General features: G+C 41.3%; 1 protein-coding gene and 1 pseudogene across 1 annotated transcript in view; one reads left to right on the top strand and one right to left on the bottom strand.

The window, feature by feature from the left end:
• LOC138864178 (putative ammonium transporter 1) overlaps positions 1-531 on the top strand; it is a 26110-nt pseudogene extending 25579 nt beyond the window's left edge.
• Positions 532-3605: 3074 nt separating this feature from the next.
• The window catches only part of LOC113818280 (putative ammonium transporter 1), a 20239-nt gene continuing 3844 nt past the window's right edge, over positions 3606-20000 (bottom strand). The window contains exons 2-9 of the mRNA XM_070130735.1: positions 17172-17261; positions 11344-11571; positions 9879-10078; positions 9044-9280; positions 6795-6906; positions 6124-6360; positions 5535-5633; positions 3606-4374 (exon numbers count right to left, since the gene is read on the bottom strand). Coding sequence (XP_069986836.1) covers positions 4076-4374; positions 5535-5633; positions 6124-6360; positions 6795-6906; positions 9044-9280; positions 9879-10078; positions 11344-11571; positions 17172-17261 — 1502 coding nt within the window. The 3' untranslated portion in view covers positions 3606-4075. The remainder of the gene's footprint in view (positions 4375-5534; positions 5634-6123; positions 6361-6794; positions 6907-9043; positions 9281-9878; positions 10079-11343; positions 11572-17171; positions 17262-20000) is intronic.

Here is a 20000-nt window from a genome sequence, read left to right on the forward strand (position 1 = left end):
AATATTATAAATATCATAAGCTTTTTTCCTATCCATACTTTTTAACATGAGCCTAATCATTTTCTGATATTTTGATCTTACAAACACCTAAATCCATTTCAGTCTTTTATTTATTTCATTATTAGGATTATCATTCGTTTTTCATCTTTCATTTAACAATCGAAGTGTCATTTTCTAAATTGAAGTTCTCTTGGGCGAATTTTATGTCATTGCGTGGGAGGGGAAAGTTGCAGCTGCTTATTTGGCATTTCAATTTGCAATTGTCTTCTTCAATCATTTTATGGGCTGATATTCACTGACTCTTTTTCTTCTTATGAGTAGAAGTCAATTATGTATGGTCTTTACAAGGAGGATATAGGAATCAGCGTTGGGTTTGAATGCACTTTAAGAGTCCCTGTGTGTTATGTTATTGAAATTCTCTCATACTTTTGCTATATCTACCTTTGACCGTAAGTGTTTCACGTTTAACGCTCCAGGTTAAGTCGCTCAAAGATGCGTCGTGCTTTCGACTACGACGCAAAACTATGCTAATACCGAACCTATTAACAGCTTTCTATTTGTTTAGTTATACATATATGCATACACGTATTTGTGTATGTGTGTGTGCATATATATAAATAGATAGATAGATAGATATGCGCCACTGCTGATCAGAGATTTGAAACAAGCGATTTAGAAAGTTCGCTGACATGGCTTTGCCTACAATGGATAAGCCTATCTGCGAGAAGCAGGCGCTCGGCCTCGATCGAGCCAGCAATGGCCTCATGAAGAATCTCGGCGAGAGCTTCGAGGTCACCATAATCTGTCATCGCAGACGAGATCATTCGTCTGTAGGGCGTCGAGCTAAAGTCAGCCAACATTCCTTCTCTCAGGAAGGATTTCGGAGTGGACAAGGACTCTGAGATCCTTTAGACAGACGGGCATAAGGTTCTGTGCCTTCCCTGCGGCCGTGTAGGAGGCGGAACAGCGAGAACGGATTCCTGGTATTCCAGGGCGACCACCACACCTTGGCCGTTGGCACGCTGGCGGCTGGCTTCGTTCGAGCTGAAGTTCGACCAGAGCTTCGGCGTGGCCAACAGGTACGGGCGACCAATCCCAAAACCGATTCGCCAGGTTGGTGGAGGAGAGCCGCCTGAAACACCTAAAGTCGGTGTATGAGCGCATAGAGAAGGCATTCCTCTTTTATACAAAGTCCCTCCTGGTGGAGAGAATCGTGGTGGCCGGTCCGGACCCTATGAAGAGCTAGTTCCTGGGGCATCTCCCAAGTGGGAGTGGGAGGAAGGGATGTAGGGGGAACATGAGTAGGAGGGGAATGTATCTCGGCAGGTACATCGACTGTAGAGGGAATGGAGCAGAGAGATTGGAGGATAGATGAGGTGTGGACATGTTATCTTGGGTCATGTGTAGATAGTTTTGACTGTCTTCGAGAGCTTCTGAAATGGAGTTGGTTGGGGAGGTCTGAGAGACAAAGGTTTTCTAATGAGGGAGAGAGTAAGGGACAGACGCTTGAGGGTTGGAGGGAAAGGTTGGTGTCGGAGAGGATACGATAGGAGTAGATGGAGTGAAACGTATAGCTTGTGTTGTGCGATGAGTTGGGTAAGGAGGAAGAGGGTTAGGTACCGGGGAAGTAGAGAAAGGAGTGTCTGGAATAGTGATGGAGATTGGGTAAGGAAGAGAGGCATCTTGGGAGGGAAGGGGAGGGGCAGAATGAAGGACAAACTGGCGTAGGGAGGAAGAGAAAAACCTCGCCTACAGGTTTCCTATTTGGCCACACGTAAAGTCAACTTTGAATCTGAGATATGCCACATCACACTCAAACTTGCAGGTAGGACAGCCCTTATAAACTACAACATGGGCACATGGAGGGCATCAGGCAGTTTGGCAGAGTGGCCTAGACGCCAGTAATTTTGACAGTGGCAGGGGGAAGGTTGATAAGGTCGGACTGGGTGCTCTCCACCAATATAAAGTTCAAAGAGGTGGTCATGTCTACAGAAAGTAATAGTAATATTGGGTGAGGTCTTACGGCGGCCTCTAGGGGGAATGATTTAGCACTGTAATGATACTGCATCCTAGTTCACAAGGAGGGAGAGTTGGTCTTCTCGACAATCTGACCAATCCTTGTCATAGGCATGTCAGCTTGTCAGGGGAATGGAGACAGTTTCGGTACAAGTATTGAAAAAGGGATGAGGCTGGGCAGGAATGGATTTGTCAGTGAAGTCAGTTAGGATTGATGTTTTAGCTTCAGATTCGGATGTAACTGTGACAAGGCAGAAATAATCGAGGCGGTTGCAGAAGGAAACTGCTCATTCCTTTTTGGAGGCATTGCTGGAAGAGGATAGTAAGGGACTTTTGAGGGGATCAAGAAAATCGATCCAATTTGGCTGGGTTAAACAGAGTATTCAAAAGGTCTGTAGAGGTGGAGGTAGTAGAAGAACAGAGACGTGTGGTAGTAGTAGTGTTAGGAGATGGACAATAAGGCTGCAGAGTAGCAATAAGGGAGGAGAGGGTAGTAGAAGAAAGCTTTCGAAGAGAATGTAGAGGATGTAGGTAGAGGAGGAATGTTTTTTTGAGGTTGAGTTATGACTTGGGTGGATGAAGTAGCAGCATTGTTCAAAGTCATAATCAAGGTAGAGCCTGGAGTCGGGGGATTAGGAGAATTTAAATCTATGGGGCTAGTTGATAAAGGGGCAAGGTTCAATGCCCTTAATAAGAATGCAAAGTCTACATTACTAGCCATGGTAGCTCTTAAGTATGTTGGGGAGAGAAACAGTCAACCCTTCATGTTCCGTAGAGGGGTAAGGGATAGACACCTAAACAGGGTATAATGTGCCCAATGCTCCCCTAGACCGTTCATGAATGGCACAAAATCAGCCTTTCACCCTTTCAACAAGGCTCTCACACCTTAGGAAGTGCATAGACGAAGGGGTTAAAGAAGAGAGAAAAAAAGACGGAAATGAGAAGAAAAGACCGTGCAATATTAGTTCAGTCGAAGGCTGAGGCCGAGACGGGTAATCCTAGTCCTAGTCTGTCTCCCAAGCCCTCACCCCCTTCACAGCACGAGGGCTGAGGTCCAAGGAACAGGCGATCTACTGCACTGGGCCTCAGTCTCCGTCACCTAAGTCTACCTCCCCCCCCCTTGACAACGAGCAAGGGATCGGGTGGGGGGGGGGGGGAGATGTTTAGATTAATACACACATAATTGGAAAATTGGTCTGAAAGCATCTTTAAACGTGCATACCCTCATTAATTGTCTGGTCGTGGCAATTAGCATTCAAGACCTCGTTCAAGATTGTTAAGAACATTATCCGAATTATTTACAGTTTCATATTATTAGCTCACACACAACGAAGTAAAACTATACTTGACACATTCCGTTGAGATGCAATTGGTCTACAGTTTGGAGGGAGAATAATAACGGAACTTAAAACATTTGTAGAATGTCATTCCGGTAGAATTTTTAAAACCGTCAAATGAGCTATATTTCAACAATACTAATGGTTAATGATTAAAAAGAAAGAAAAGTGCTAGACATCAACAAAAGAACGAAAATTTTGGAAACTAATCAATTGAATCAAACCTGTCTGAGGTGAGAATAATAAAGCATATTATATATTTCGTATCCTTTTATAACAGTATATTTCAGTACATTAAAAGAATATAGCCAGCAATGAGGTAAGTCTATGAGATAATCTAGTTTTCATATGAACTACTGCATATGTACAATCTCATTCTGATATATATATAAATATTTATATCGTTCTTAATATTAGTTTCATGAGGTAAATGTTCATACCTAACTACGATAAAATGTAAATATATACTTGTGTATGGTATAAAAATGGAATATTTCAATCACACAAAAAGCGCTCCATTGCAACCACTCTTCAGAATACAGTAAAACATTTGTACTTCCAAAGACATTCACGTATAAATATTCTAAAACAACATGTGCGTGTAGACGTTTCAATCTACATGAACGTTTACAGAGAGAAAAAAAAAAAACACGGAATTCATAAGACTTAAACAAAAAAGCGCTGTACGACAACTGTTTTGATTAACGTTTCGGGGCGTTCGTTCACATCTTCGAATGGTCCTCCTCGAAGCCGTCGTTGTAGTAGCCGCTCGACCTCTTGCTCCGGTGCGGGTAGCCCTTGGTCTCCATCTCGTAGTGCTGGTTGACGTCACTCACGGCGAACTCGCTCACCCTCCTGCCGTTGGGGCGAGGGAGGGTGGAGGGATCCTGCGCCGGAGGGTAGGGGCCCCCGCGGTGGGGTCCTGGGAGCGTCCAGTAGGGGGCGGCATAGGGGGCGTAAGAGGGCATGGCGCCCCCCACCCAGCCCTGGTACCAAGGTGAGCTCATGTTGGGCGGCAAGTCTGTCAAATGTATTCGGGAATTTAGCATTGATGTGAACGAGTGAGGAAGAATTATGAATTGTTATTCACCAATGGCAGTGCTATTGTTATGTAAAATTGGGTGGTTAAATTCTGGCGACATGTAAATTTTGTCAGTTAATTCTTGGCAAACTTTAGATGTAAATACTGGAATGTGCTACGGGAACACAGCAGGTGACAGGTGAAGGTCTTTCATAGGGCGATTTCGAGGGCATTTTCCAGAGCCACATTTTAAAGTGATAGTTATAAATTGTGTTTTTTATGATTAAACACAATAAAAGATAACAATCATGATGATATCAGATTCGCAAAGTACGAAAGTATATTGGAGGATGTTAGCAATTGAGAAAATACTATATTATTATGCCCATAAATATCATAACACCCATGTACGTATTTACCCAATATTATTACAAAGTTCGCTAGAATCTACATACAGTATATAACTTTATATAACTTTTGATTAAATACAATGTCACAGTACAAGTAACATTGTTTTTTAAACCAAGTACAAATTAAGTTCATGAAAAGCTGTAGAAGTAATGGCTTTTGGACCCAACAACATAAAACCATTAAGCCTAAAAATAATGGAAAATGCAACCCCTTTAGGCTTGAATATGTTACGGTACGTGGGTAAACCTGATAATTTTGTCTGAAAGAAAAGCTCAGAAGCCGGGGCTCAGAGTGTAGGCCTACATACTTCTCGGTATTGTGTAACAACAGAATTCCGAGAAGTTTGTATCCACCTAGTCTTCAGTTACCGAGAGGCTCTGTTATCCACGTCGCATTACATTAATCTCATTTCTGTCTATATGTTTATTTTCTCTCTTTTGCATACTTCGTATTTTACCTCCATATTAACACTACGCCCTTGCTATTTCCAAAGCGATATTATTCAAACCTTTTAAAGCAACCCAAGTTATAAAATTATCTGAGGCCCGACCCAGTGAATATACACATGCATATCCATAGAAATAAATCCATAGCTGTTATCTGATATATATTTGTAGATATGCAAGTCTGCACTGAAAGATATGCATTCATATCTGTGTATATGCCTCTCCTTATAATGAATATCTATTGGATCGAGCCTCGCAACAGTTATAACAAAATTATTGGATTTATTACACTTTCATACTCACACTTGTTCCTTCCTGAGTGAGATACGCTGTCCCCATACTGATGTTCCTCCCAAGATTTAGCTGGGTATGCAGGCTCGCCATGTTTCACGATGTCCATACCTGTAAGGCCATGATTTATGAGTTTACAATAGGAAAATGCATATAAAAGGATAAAGAACATGTTAAGGATCACGAGAGAGAATCAGGATGTGAAGGAAAAATTATGCGATTTGGAGTGGGATGGAAACGAACGGTTTTGAAACGATGAAACAGTAAAAAAACGAACTACATCAGAAGCGGTTTTACAATTCAAAAATAGTAAAAGATTAATGAGAATCAGAGATGCTATGAAAAAATTACATGTTACGGATTTATGTACGATAAGAAAACAAACATGATCAGGAAACTAGTGAAGGTCAGGGAAAAATGGTTTAATTAAAAAATAATAATAATCTTTCGTGGTACGGATATAGAACCCTTAATTCCTTAACAAACTGGAATTACAAATAAAATAACAGACATTAAATTTCAAAGAAATTCACGCTAAACATCCCTTAATTAACATACAAATTTCGGCTCCAGCCTTTCCCTCCGAACCACAAAGACTCACCCTGCATTTCGAGCTCAGGAGGAACCCGAAGCAAGCCCGACAGCCTCATGATCCCGAACATGATGACGCAGATCCCGCCCGACCAGCCGATGATGGCCAGCGCCCCGACCATGTTCCACGCCAGGATCATGGGGTCGCCTCCGAAGACGATGCCACCGTCTTGGAAGAGTGCCACGGATATGAGTCCCCAAAGGCCGCCTCCCATGTGCACTGCCACGGCGTCCAGAGGGTCGTCCACTGTGCCAATGGATAATGGGTAATGGTTATACAAAGCGAAATAAGTTTGCTCGATGTCGAGGTCCACTGCGCCGAGAAATACATTAGTTTGCCTTCGAATTCTAGAACTATTAAAGTAGGTTGATAAGCGTAATCTTTACATGCTTAGTGTCATGTATTCAGTAATTGTTCTTAAATACTTTCTTAAAAAAAAAAAAAAAAAAAAAAAAAAAAAAAAAAAAAAACGATCTTATTAACAATGAATTTCATATGTTCAAGGTATTTCTGTATGGTGAGATTTTTAATTCAATAGACCCACTAGTCTTAGATTTTACATTTACATTCAGTTTAGTTCCTCCTTTGCTTCGATACTAACAACAAACAAAGACCTCTTAACTATCACCCAATTTTTCCTTTCATTCAGTAAGAGAACACCATAAAAAGGAACAACAAACCTCTAAGCTTCGGCAATAACTTATGAAAAGCGAGGAAAACGGGACCAGCGATGACACCAGTGACGCAGGCAGCCCATGGCCTCATGACGTTGCAGCCTGAACAGATGGACACCTGGAAATTGCGGGTCTGGTTAGCTCTGGCTCCTGGACTTCAGTTCAATTCAATTGTTTATTTATTAAAGTGTCACGATACATTTACAAGCAAATAGATAATACAATTCAATACATTAAATTGCGTGTATCCAGTCCATTAGCACTAATCCAGACACTATCTGATGAAAAATAAATCTAAAAACAATTACATAAAACATACATAGAGACATTGATTAGACAAAATCAAAAGCTCTTGTCTAGTGGTTTGCACGTGTCATGTCGTATGATTGTTCATAAAGATGGGTATTTTTTTTAAATAACCAAATATTTAGCCGGGTATGTATTTCTTGTATTTTGTGTGTGTGTGTGTGTGTGTGTGTGTGTGTGTGTGTGTGTGTGTGTGTGTGTGTGTGTGTGTGTGTGTGTGTGTGTGTGTGTGTGTGTGTCTGCGTGTGTGTGTGTCTGCGTGTGTGTGTGTCTGCGTGTGTGTGTGTGCGTGTGTGTGTGCGTGTGCGTGTGTGTGTGTGTGTGTTTTGTGTGTGTGTGTGTTTGTGTTCTTGTGTGTGTGTGTGTTTTTTTTGTGTCTGTGTGTGTGTACGCGCGCGTGCATTAGAAATACAAACATGGTTACATATGTACAAACAGTATCTTACATTACACTTATAATTATATATATCGCATTATCACAAACAAATTTGCAATGATTGTAAGAAGCTGAAGAAAAAAATATGTATATACTCGGAAGAAATGTTGGAAAGCCGTTACATTTCTCTTTATTTCCTCTTCCCTTCCTTATCATGCCAGTGACAGACTCGTGTGTAAATAAGATTTCCGAACCAAAGATTAGTAAAATGTTTGAGAAGAGGCTCTGCATAACATCCTTAGCAAATCTAAACTTATATTTGAGTGATTTATATAAAACTCGGTACTTTCCTTATTAAATCATGTCTAGCTTTTATACAGTGAATGCGAGAGCCACGATCGTTGACTAGAATGAATAAGATAAAATTAATTAATACGGGATAGTTGTTGTTTCATTAACGTTTCTGTTAATTTAACTTGACGAATTGCTTGGTGAATTAAACTTTATTCTAGTTTTTAAGTCGGTTTAGCATTTTTCTATGGAGTATTCATTTTATAAATTACTATAACTTCATTATATTTTTTTCATAAACTATATATTATTTGTCATCTTGATTTCATGATATTCATGATGGAAACATTCTTAACATCCCCGTCCTCTCTTTCCTACACTTTTCCTTCTCTTCTCCTCCTTCCTTCCCTTGCTTGCTTGCTTCCTCCCTTTCTTAATACTTACTTACCTACTTAATACTTCCATTACTTCCTCCCTCTGTCTCTCCCTCCATTTTCTTCTTCTCTCCACATTATTTACAATCCTAAGACACTTATCATCTTCCATGTGGCAAAAGAGGTATTACAAAAGGTTGAAGATCTTCCTGTGCCATAAAAGTGCTGTTTAACCCATCAGTGTAAGGTATATGAATATATACTGAAATTTGTATTGGTATACGTGCCTCACACCTAGTTAACTGTGATATACTATTATACAGATGTAGCAACCACAGTGAGTGTGAGAGCGAGAACGAGAGAGTGAGAGTGAGAGTGAGAGTGAGTGATAGGGAGAGCGAGAGTGAGAGTGAGAGTGAGAGTGAGAGTGAGTGATAGGGAGAGCGAGAGAGTGAGAGTGAGAGTGAGAGTGAGAGTGAGTGATAGGGAGAGCGAGAGTGAGAGTGAGAGTGAGTGATAGGGAGAGCGAGAGTGAGAGTGAATGATAGGGAGAGCGAGAGAGAGAGAGAGAGAGAGAGTGAGAGTGAGAGTGAGAGTGAGAGTGAGAGTGAGTGATAGGGAGAGCGAGAGTGAGAGTGAGAGTGAGAGTGAGAGTGAGAGTGAGTGATAGGGAGAGCGAGAGTGAGAGTGAGTGATAGGGAGAGCGAGAGAGAGAGTGAGAGTGAGTGATAGGGAGAGCGAGTGAGAGCGAGAGACAGCGAGAGAGAGTGAGAATGAGTATGAGAGTGAGAGTAAGCGTTAGAGCGGGCATGGGGGGTAAGAGTGAGTAAACATGAGACTGAAACTGAGAGTAAGCACGGGAGCGGACACGAGCTCAAGCAAGAGCGCGCGCGCCCCCAAGCACCTACCATGCCGCACAGGGCGCCGTTGAGGGCCATGAGGAAGGACCAAGCGTGCGTGCGACCGCAGAGGCCCGAGCGGTAGAGCAGCAGGACGACGATGCCCGCGGAACAGCCGGAGATGACGGTGTTCACGACGGACTTGGCCACCGCCGCCGCGTCGCCCTCTTGGCTAATGGACGCCTGGGAACCCCCGTTGAAGGCGAGGAACCCGAACAGGAGGATGAAGCCCCCCAGAGCTGCCAGCTGGGGGAGGCGAGGAAGGATTAACTCTAAGAACGAAAGAGAGAGTGGGGGGGGGGGGACTTTTTCCAGTTTTTTTTTTTCTTATTTATTTATTCATTTATTCATTTATTTATTTATATAAATATCTAGCTCTGTCTATAATAACCGAGAAGGAGGGAGCTTGTCTATAACAAAGGGTGGCTATCCGTGCTGCTTTTAAAACACTGTTAAAGAATGATATCAGTGCAGGGACAAATGATTATTCAATACGTTTACCAAAATCTAAATGTTTCAGTCCTATCCTTATATACACTTCAAATGCATAACTAGAAGGGAAGTAGTTAATTTAATGACAATATATATTTCCTAATTAACATCTTTTTTATATATACATAACTAGAAGTGAAGTAGTTAATCAGTAACAAATTCAATATATTTTTTATTGACATTTTCCTTTCATTTTTCTTTTTAATACAACCTCCCCCTAAAAAAAAAAAAAAAAGCCACTTGATATACATTTCCAAATTACCATTTTCCTCTCATTCTAATTTTTCTTTTTCGATACAAACCAAAAAAAAAAAAGAAAAAAAAAGCAACGACAACAACGCCATCTACCGACCGGCACCGAGTGTCCGCGAATCTCCCTCCCGTTGGGACCGAAGCGCCCAATTCTCGGCCCGAGGATGATGGCGCCCACGAGAGCTGCGACGCCGCCCGTGAGGTGGACGACGCCCGATCCTGCGAAGTCCTGGTAGCCGCGGATGGACAGCCAGCCCTCCTCCGTCCACGCCCAGTGAGTCACGATGGGGTACACGAAGGCTGTGAATGAGCGTGGGGTATTAGGGGGTATTGGGGTATTAGGGGGTATTAAGGGGTATTGGGGGGCATGGGGAAATGAGGGCAAGGGGGTATTGGGGGGCAAGGGGGTATTGGGTATAAGGGAGCATAGGGTATTAGGGAGCATGGGGTATTAAGGGGTATTGGGGGGGCATGGGGAAATGAGGGCAAGGGGGTATTGGGGTATTAGGTGGCATAGGGTATTAGGGAGCATGGGGTATTAGGGAAAATGGGGTATTAAGGGGTATTGGGAGGCATGGGGTATTGGAGGGAATTAAGGGGCTTGGGGTAATGAGGGCAAGAGGGTATTGGGGGGCATGGGGTATTAGGGGCATGGGGTATTAGGGGGCATGGGGTATTAGGGGGCATGGGGTATTAGGGGGCATGGGGTATTAGGGGGCATGGGGTATTAGGGGGCATGGGGTATTAGGGGGCATGGGGTATTAGGGGGCATGGGGTATTAGGGGGCATGGGGTATTAGGCGGCATGGGGTATTAGGGGGCATGGGGTATTAGGGAAGATGGGGTATTAGGGGAAGATGGGGTATTAGGGGGCATGGGGTATTAGGAGGCATGGGGAATTAAGGTGCATGGGGAATTACGGTGCATGGGGAATTACGGTGCATGGGGAATTAAGGTGCATGGGGTTTTAGGGGCAAGGGGTATTACGGGGCATCGAGGGTATCGTGGTGGAATTTCCCTTCATTTCTAACAGCGGTTCCCCAGCCCATGGCCATGACCCAAATGAGTTTTTTTGTGAGGGTCACCGGATTGTTAGACACTGAAGAAAAAACTTATGATATTTTGTGACCGGTTAGTAAAGTAAAGGTCAGTGTTTTTTAAGACCTGTTTCCATTTCCTTTTTAAATTCACTGAAATTCATTGTTTGTAATATAAACCTATATGAATTGAATGGCGTAAGCTCCTAAACACTTGCAGGTATAATTAACAGGAAAAAATTTGGGTTTATTACTGATGTTTACACGTTTAGGGTCGCTAGTCCAGGTTAACACTACATTTAGGGTCGTAGCCAAAAAAGGTTGGGAAATACCTTATTCTCTCTCGCTCTCTCGCTCTTTCGCTCTTTCGCTCTTTCGCTCTTTCGCTCTTTCGCTCTTTCGCTCTTTCGCTCTTTCGCTCTTTCGCTCTTTCGCTCTTTTGCTCTTTTGCTCTTTTGCTCTTTCACTCTTTCACTCTTTCACTCTTTCACTCTTTCACTCTTTCACTCTTTCACTCCGTCGTCCTGACCTGTTAAAATGATGGAATAGATGAAGTAGGCGCTGAAGGCACACCTCTCGGCCATGGAGCCCGAGACGATGGTGGCGCAGGTGGCGGCGAACACGAACTGGAAGAACCAGAAGGCGAGCCGCTCGTCAGGAACGCCGACGGAGGCCCAGTAGACGGTCCCGCAGAACATGTTGCCCTCTCCGAAGGCCAGAGCGTAGCCCACGAGCCAGTAGGAGATCCCGCCGATGACTGCAAGGGAACGAGGGGCTTAGGCTCTGGTTCAGGCTTTTTCACGGGGGAAATCTAATGGATATGGGCTGTAATGCTGTAGGTTGTATATGTACGTCCTTATGTCGACTGCACACACATTCATTCATATTCAGTTTGACAATGACATACCTGTACAAAGATTAACCTCTACAAAGATTATATGTACATACATATATATATATATATATATATATATATATATATATATATATATATATATATGTATGTATATATGTATGTATGTATGTATGTATGTATGTATGTATGTATGTATGTATGTATGTATGTATATATATATATATATATATATATATATATATATATATATTTATATGTATTATATATTAATAAATATAAACTCTAATAATTTTATACACAACCATAACAAAATACCATCGATGCCAACGCGCACAAACAACTCGCTCAAAGTTGCCTTACTAAAACCAGCTAAAAATAACCCGCTTCAAATTAAGGAAATAAAATCCGCTCGAAACTGACTGAACGAAGCCCGATAGAACTACCTTAATGGCTTCCACCGAAAAATTTAAACCATGTAAGAAAAACTACTTAAATATGTAACATATATACATGTGTGTGTGTGTGTGTGTGTGTGTGTGTGTGTGTGTGTGTGTGTGTGTGTGTGTGTGTGTGTGTGTGTGTGTGTGTGTGTGTGTGTGTGTGTCTGCATATACATGCCTGCAATGACAAGAGTTCGAGTCCTGATCGGAGAGGTTATTTATTCATATACATACATATACTGCGGTTCCCTTCGAAAACAACCGAATTCGTAAACTTCATAAAGTTGTTTTCGTCTCTACATCAGACAAACACGCAGTGCCCCATAGTGAATGCCGGATTCCCCGTTTTCTTTTCGTTTCGCTCAGAGCACACGAAAATTGGCCCTTCCACAATGGCTGGGTTCCTATCGCCAGGCAGAGTTAAAAGAAATCGTGATTCACTCTATTACTCGTTTCCATACATAATTTGATGACGATTTCAACTGTGACATATTGTAACGTATCAAAGAAAAATCGTCATATGCAAGTCACTTTGTCGGTATAAATCCACGCAATGTTCCGCAAAGAAAATGATCGTACAGTAGTGCAATTTATTACTAGCTATTTATTTATTTTTCTCGATATTCTTCAAGATACAATCATTCCATTAATTGAATACTTACTGTCACTTTATATTTACAGATTTTCATTTAAAAATACGACACGCCCCCTTAAAGGACCTTCGGGGAACCTTAGGGGAACCTTCAAGGGATCTTTAGTATCTAAAACATTTAGTATCTAAATGTTTCGGTTTTACTCTCATGAAAAGTAATCTGACTGAGAACAAGTTTATTATAGTTGAAATCAACAATATCTTCACCTAACACAGATGATGCTTAATAGAAATGCCTTAAATACCGAACTGGTAATTTATAGGTAAAACCCCAACTCGATTGTTATTATTACTGAAACCTATGGCTCAACGACTGATCTTTCTAAAGCGAACTCCTGCTTCGTAGTCGGTCAAGAAAAGGAAGACAAGCAAAGAAAAAAATCGCTATCGTGTATCAGTGCCTCTTCTTTTAGCGCTGGTCTGATAGCGGGTTGCAAAACGGAAAAACATTGAATGATATACACCTGCGCTGCAACAAATTATACATGAAAAGAAGGAGTTTCTCGTCGTACGTTTGTTTCTCAAGCCACGTAAGGGTCGACATCATACTAGGGATGTCTGCATTCGTGGATATAAAATCCAAGTATCTTATAGCAACCAAACCCATAGTGTGCTCTCTTGGACACTCGTGAAAACTGCTTAGTATGTGGACTCGACAGGAACACTCATGACTAGAATACAATAAGCAGGTGTAGTACATGAAAGGTATTGAAACCTCATCCATTATTTTGTTTGTATTTAATACAAACAAAATAATATTTTTGGGGGATTCTTCTACTTCTAATGCTGTATGACTAACAAGAAAAAAAAAATGATATATACTAGCAAGTTTTCACATTCAAAAGGAACATGTGTTGCTGTCACTCCGAAGGTATAGTGTGAGTAATAGAATCATCAACCCTGCCTATACAGAAGATACTCGCCATGCATACTAACATTGTTTACAACTACAAGGACCTTGACAAAGGCCTTATACGAAAAAAAAAAAACACACACACACATTGTACACAATACTCGATACATAATTAGAAATCACCAAAAAGTTTCGAAGAGAAATCAGGACTTTAAAGTATGGCTAATCTCTAACCTTGTTTATCGTTTTTCTTTTTGTCTCTCATTCTTTCTCTATAAAGAAAGGGGCGGCCATATCTAAATCATGAATTGAATCGCCTAAAACTGAATATCGAATACTAGACGACAGGCAACCACTTGCCAAGTACAATACGAACCTTTCTGTTCATAACATTATAGTGTGTGTAGTTAGCCATCGAACCAAGAAAAAAGAATATCAAACCATTTTTCTCCATATTTCTCTTCTATTTTCTTATACAATCACGAAAGAGAAGTTATATCTGGGAATGACTTTACATTCAGTAGATTCGTCATGGCATTGCACCTACTGATGGCGAGAGTGAGTTGTTATGACGGTTATGCTAACGTCGGTTGTGGTGTGCAAGCGAAATGGCGGTTTGTCCTGAGTAGCCTCTCAATGTGGAATTTTACAGTTGGAGAATCTAAACTACGAAATTATAAATCTTAAAAATCAATGATATAGGAAATTCTAGAAGATTATATAATGCTAATTTAGTAAATGAAGAAGGAATTATAGATCTTATACGGATTTTTTTTTTTTTTTTTTTTTTTTTTGATAAAAGGAATATAAAGAGATATTCATGATGGACACGTATACGGAGAGAGGGAGAGATGGAAAGGGGGAGGGGGGGGGTATGAGAGACAAGGTATTTGGGACTGACGGTATGAGAGTAAGTTTGTGGAGGTATGAAAGGGAAAGGTTGAGGGAGGGAAAGGTTTGGGGGAGGGGGAGGGGGAGGGGGAGGTGGAGGGGGGAGAGAGGGAGAGGAAGGGAGAGACAGACGTAGAGAGTGACACACAGAACGAGACGGACAGAGAGAGACAGACAGACAGAGCGAGACAGACAGAGAGACAACGAGACGAAGAGAGAGACAGAGACAGAGTGAGAAAAAAAAAATACCGACGGACAGAGAGAAAAAAAAGACCGACGGACAGAGAGACTGACAGACAGAGAGAGATTGGCAGATAGAGACAGACAGACAGAGAGAAATAAGAGAAAACCAGGACGAAAGTAGGTGTAAAGTTGAGATTTTAAAACGTATACTGTACGTGAGTAATATGATAAAATCAACATCTCCCAATATAATCCTTATCATAAAGAAAAACTCCACAAAGTCTTGCAAGATCTACCCTCTCATAAGGCCCCAGAATCATTTTCAGAACCATCTTGATCATCACGTTTCGCCCAAATCATCATCTTCAGTCACCTCCTCGTTGCTAAGGCATATGATAGTGGCCTCGATACAAAACAGGAACTTTCTAGGGCCGCGCTGATGCCCCTCACGTGATGCAGTGAATAGACCTTCTTCATGATGCTTTCGCTACCTGGGAAGGTGAGGTGTTATACAAACCTCGATGGTCCAAGGACATTAGCCTTCTGTACATGGGCTACATGTTATGTCATTAGCATGCTGTACATGACAGATGCGTCTGAGTCTGTTTCTGTCTTAAATTGTGTGTCTGCGTCTCTGTCTGCGTCTGTGTCTGTGTCTGTGTCTCTGTCTGTGTCTCTGTCTGTGTCTCTGTCTGTGTCTCTGTCTGTGTCTCTGTCTGTGTCTCTGTCTGTGTCTCTGTCTGTGTCTCTGTCTGTGTCTCTGTCTGTGTCTCTGTCTGTGTCTCTGTCTGTGTCTCTGTCTGTGTCTGTGTCTGTGTCTGTGTCTCTGTCTGTGTCTCTGTCTGTGTCTCTGTCTGTGTCTCTGTCTGTGTCTCTGTCTGTTTCATTACGTCACTGATAGATACGTCTTTATAGCACTGGAAAAGTCGGGTTTTTAACAAACCTCTAAACTCCAAGGCCACCGGCATTCTATACAGGGCAGACACATACTTCTGAGAAATAGCGGCGGAAGAGAATGCTCGTTTGTGAAATCTGATAAAACTTGTTGCAAGTTTTAGACTAAATATGGATGAAAAAGTAAGGTAATTGCTAACGATGGAGACTGTAGGGCAATTCAGGTTATGATGGGATATAGATAATCAAAATAAGTGAGATTGGTGCAAAGAGTTGCAATTACAAAGCCATCTCTAAAAAACACTATAAGCAGCATATGCAGAAATCCAGCAAGGAATCATTTACGTTGCTAATATGATACATGATCTACATGATTTTAACCTTCATATTAGAAGTCTGCAAATGGTGAAAAATACACGATTTAATAAGTAGGCGTACACTAAATATGTCATTTATCCCCAATACACACAGGATGCATCAAATTCAAGATGTAGTTATATCAGGATATTTAACAAGGCACATATAAAAATGGTACGTAGAAAAAGAACAGCAACAACAACAATGACAGTAGTAGCAGTAATAATAATAATAATAATAATAATAATAATAATAATAATTATAATAATGATAATAATAATAATAATGGTGAAGCGACATACTGAATCGAAACGCGGGAACTCATCAGTGCACCAAAATAAAGTTTTAATTTCGTGAGATAATTGGATACGAGATTTTATCGAAGAACTACATGCGGCCTTGATTATGTATATAAGAGTATTAAATAAATTTACAGTTCGTCTTGGGGTCATTTAGAATTGAGAATATAATATGGAATTGAATATTAGAACATATTTCAAAATTTAGGTCATATGTATAAGGTATACATTTTCTTTCCAAATACTCCATGCTTTTACCTATCTTCAGCTGGATAAACAAAAATAAATAAGATAAACAAATAAACAGGATAAACACCAATGAATAAATAAATAGATAACGAAATAAACAGGAAAAACAAAAGCAAATATTCAAAAATTCAAATCAAAGCTATTACTAGCATGCACGTAATCAAATTTATATTACAGAGTACCCACATCACTGAATTAAGGCTTGGGTACACTGGCACCTTATCATTATGTACTGAACCAGTTATCAATGCATATCAACCGTAATTGCAAATGAAAGTCATTCTTTGCCCGGCATGAAACATTTTTTTTTTCATCTCGTTTTTTTTTCTACAACGGCCTGCTAGATTCGTACAGAAAAAAAATATATTGCAGATTCTCACAAATATCTATCGGAAAAGAACTTAGCTGATACAAACATCTAACAAAAAGAACATTTTTAGATACTCGCAAACATCTATCGTAAAAAGAACATTGCAGATACAAACATCTAATATGAAAAGAACATTAGATACAAACATCTAACAAAAAGGACATTTTTAGATACTCGCAAACATCTATCGTAAAAAGAACATTGCAGATACAAACATCTACCATGAAAAGAACATTAGATACAAACATCTAACAAAAAGAACATTGCAGATACTCGCAAACATCTACCATAAAAAAGAACATTAGATACTCACAAACATCCAACATATTCTTGATCAGAATGTTGGTCGTGTTCTTCGATCTCACGGCACCAGCTTCCAAGAAGGCAAAACCGGCCTGCAAAACTGAAAGAAAAAAGAATATTAGACTCTGTAATCACTTGTCAATAATGATTTCTATCCATGATAAGAAAACGTGCCTATCACATTTTATGAAAAGAAAAATCTGTACAAAATTACAAATAGATGATATATAGATCTAAAAATATATATCTTACGCATCGCCATGTAAACTCAATACATATCCAATAAAAAACAAACTAATTCTACGAAAATGAAATTAATGATGGATAGATCGAACAACCGCCGACGGCCTGTTCAGCCTCGTGTCAATGTACGGAAAATAATAGGTTCTAGGGCGGCCCACACAACCCGGGCGCCTCTCTCGGTCGGAGGAAACCCGGGCCTAGGAATTCCTCCGCGGGCCGTTCTGCTGGAGGCGAGGCTGGGACGACGGTGGGGGGAAAGGGCCGGGGGGGGGGGTGTTGGTTTCCATTCGATTTATCAAATTTGGGGAAGTAAGAGATATACACGTGTGGTAAATGCATGCATACACACCACGCATGCACCTACACACACATACAAACACACACACACTAACACATGCACGCAGGCACACAAACACACACACGCGCACACACACACACACAAACACACACACGCACACACACACGCACACACACACACACACGCACACACACACACACACACACACACACACACACACACACACACACACATCCATCCTGTTCTTATTGTATAATTCAATCGAATTCTACTCCTCCATTTCCAAAGCCCATGATCAACCTTTATTTATCAACCGCCCATTCGGTCAACAATGCTCTTTCCGCCAAAAAACAAACAAAAAGCAAGAAAAGAAAAGAAAAAAAACATACTCTCTGAAGAAGCATAGTATGAACGGGATGTCAAAGCGAGTCGTCTGCGGAGTAACAGGAATAGCAATGTACACAGGCAGCTGGTGAGAGGTTCAACAGTAAACAAAAGCCATGTTGGGGCCATGACATGCTAATGGAAAACCGGCGACACAAAGAAGTTTTAGAAATTACGATTGAGTTCTCTCTCTCTCTCTCTCTCTCTCTCTCTCTCTCTCTCTCTCTCTCTCTCTCTCTCTCTCTCTCTCTCTCTCTCTCTCTCTCTCTCTCTCTCTCTCTCTCTCTCCCCCCCCCAAACACCTATGGTTTGCAATCATTCACATATAACACGAAACCGTCACACCCTATAATCCACGTCTTAAAAACTAAACTCCCCACGCCATCGTATTCTCCTAAACCTCCATGACGTCCTGGTATTCTCTCCAACACTTCCCTCGGCTTTCCTGCCTCCGCCTTCCCCCTACTACCTCCTGAATGGCAGGTAGAGAGGAGGAGGCGAGGCATGGCTTCAGGCTCTCAAGGTTGCGTGAGTTGCTAATCCTTCTGACCGTGAAATTTCATCCTGGTGAGTCCGAGATGACCTTCAGGCCCGTGCGCTGATAAACACGCATGCCTTTATACGCCCGTGGTCCTTTAACGTTGTGTGGAAGGGCCGAGCGTTGGGTTGGGGCCTTTGTTTTTGGCCGTTCTTAAGGGCAGCGGACTGATATTCTACGATCAGACTGTTTATGTTTTGTGGATTGACCGAACGTTAGGTTGGGGTCTTTGTTTTTGGCCGTTCTTAAGGACAGCGGAGTGATATTCCCCGTTCGAATTTAGGAAAACAAGGTATATGCCCGTAGTCCTTTTACGTTGTGTCTTTTACGTTGTGTGGAGGGGCTAAACGTTGGGTTGGGGTCTTTTGCGCCATTCGGTAAGGTGTGTAATATTCCAGACTATTGGAAAACAAGGCATACGCCCGTGGTCATTTACGTTGTGTGGATGGGCCGAGCGTGGTTGGAATCTTTGTTTGTGGCCGTTCGTAAAGACAACGGACTGATATTCGACGTTCAGACTATAGGAAAACGTGGTATACGCCCGTAGTCCTTTTAAGTTGTGTGGAAGGGCTGAACGTTGGGCTATTCGTAAGGAGAGAGTAATATTTCACGTTCAGACTATTGGAAAACAAGGCATACGTCCGTAGTCCTTTTACGTTGTGTGGAATGGCCGAGCGTGGTTGGGATCTTTGTTTTTGCCCGTTCTTAGGGACACCGGACTGATATTCCACGTTCGAATTATAGGAAAACAGGACATACGTCCGTGGTCCTTTTACGTTGTGTGGAAGGGCTGAACGTTGGGTTGAAGTCTTTGTTTTAGGCCGTTCTTAAGGACTGTGGACGGATATTCCACCTTCGAACTATAGGAAAACGAGGTACTTAGGTAGTTACTTCGGCTCTACAAAAACAAGCAATATAAATCCAACGATTCTTCTTTTTTTTTCTTCTTCTTTACTTTTGTGTGTGTTTTTTTTTATCTTTTTTTCTTCTTAACTTTTTTTTTTTTTTTTTTTTTTGTCATTTTTACAATCAGCTGAGCGATACGATTATCATAGGGTAGTAAAATTGCCGCCAGCTCTAATATCGAGTATCGAATCACCGGAAACGAGGGCCCTGGTCTTGATAATAGGCTGATTATCCATTGATTTTTAAGGGTGAATTTCCGCTGGTCCTTCTGCGTCTTTTCACCGCGTGAATTCTCGAGTCGCATGACGTGTGTGTTCTCTCCTTATCATGTGTGACTGACAAGTTTCTAACCAATTATCTTTAATTGCTTTGTTTCTTGTTTGTTTGCTTGTTTTTGTTTTTATTTTCATTTCACTTTATTTATTTTCATTTCTGATATATTTATTCATTTTTATCTATTTTTATTTAAC

Source organism: Penaeus vannamei, chromosome 15 (assembly GCF_042767895.1).
Source record: "Penaeus vannamei isolate JL-2024 chromosome 15, ASM4276789v1, whole genome shotgun sequence".
Taxonomy (NCBI): domain Eukaryota; kingdom Metazoa; phylum Arthropoda; class Malacostraca; order Decapoda; family Penaeidae; genus Penaeus; species Penaeus vannamei.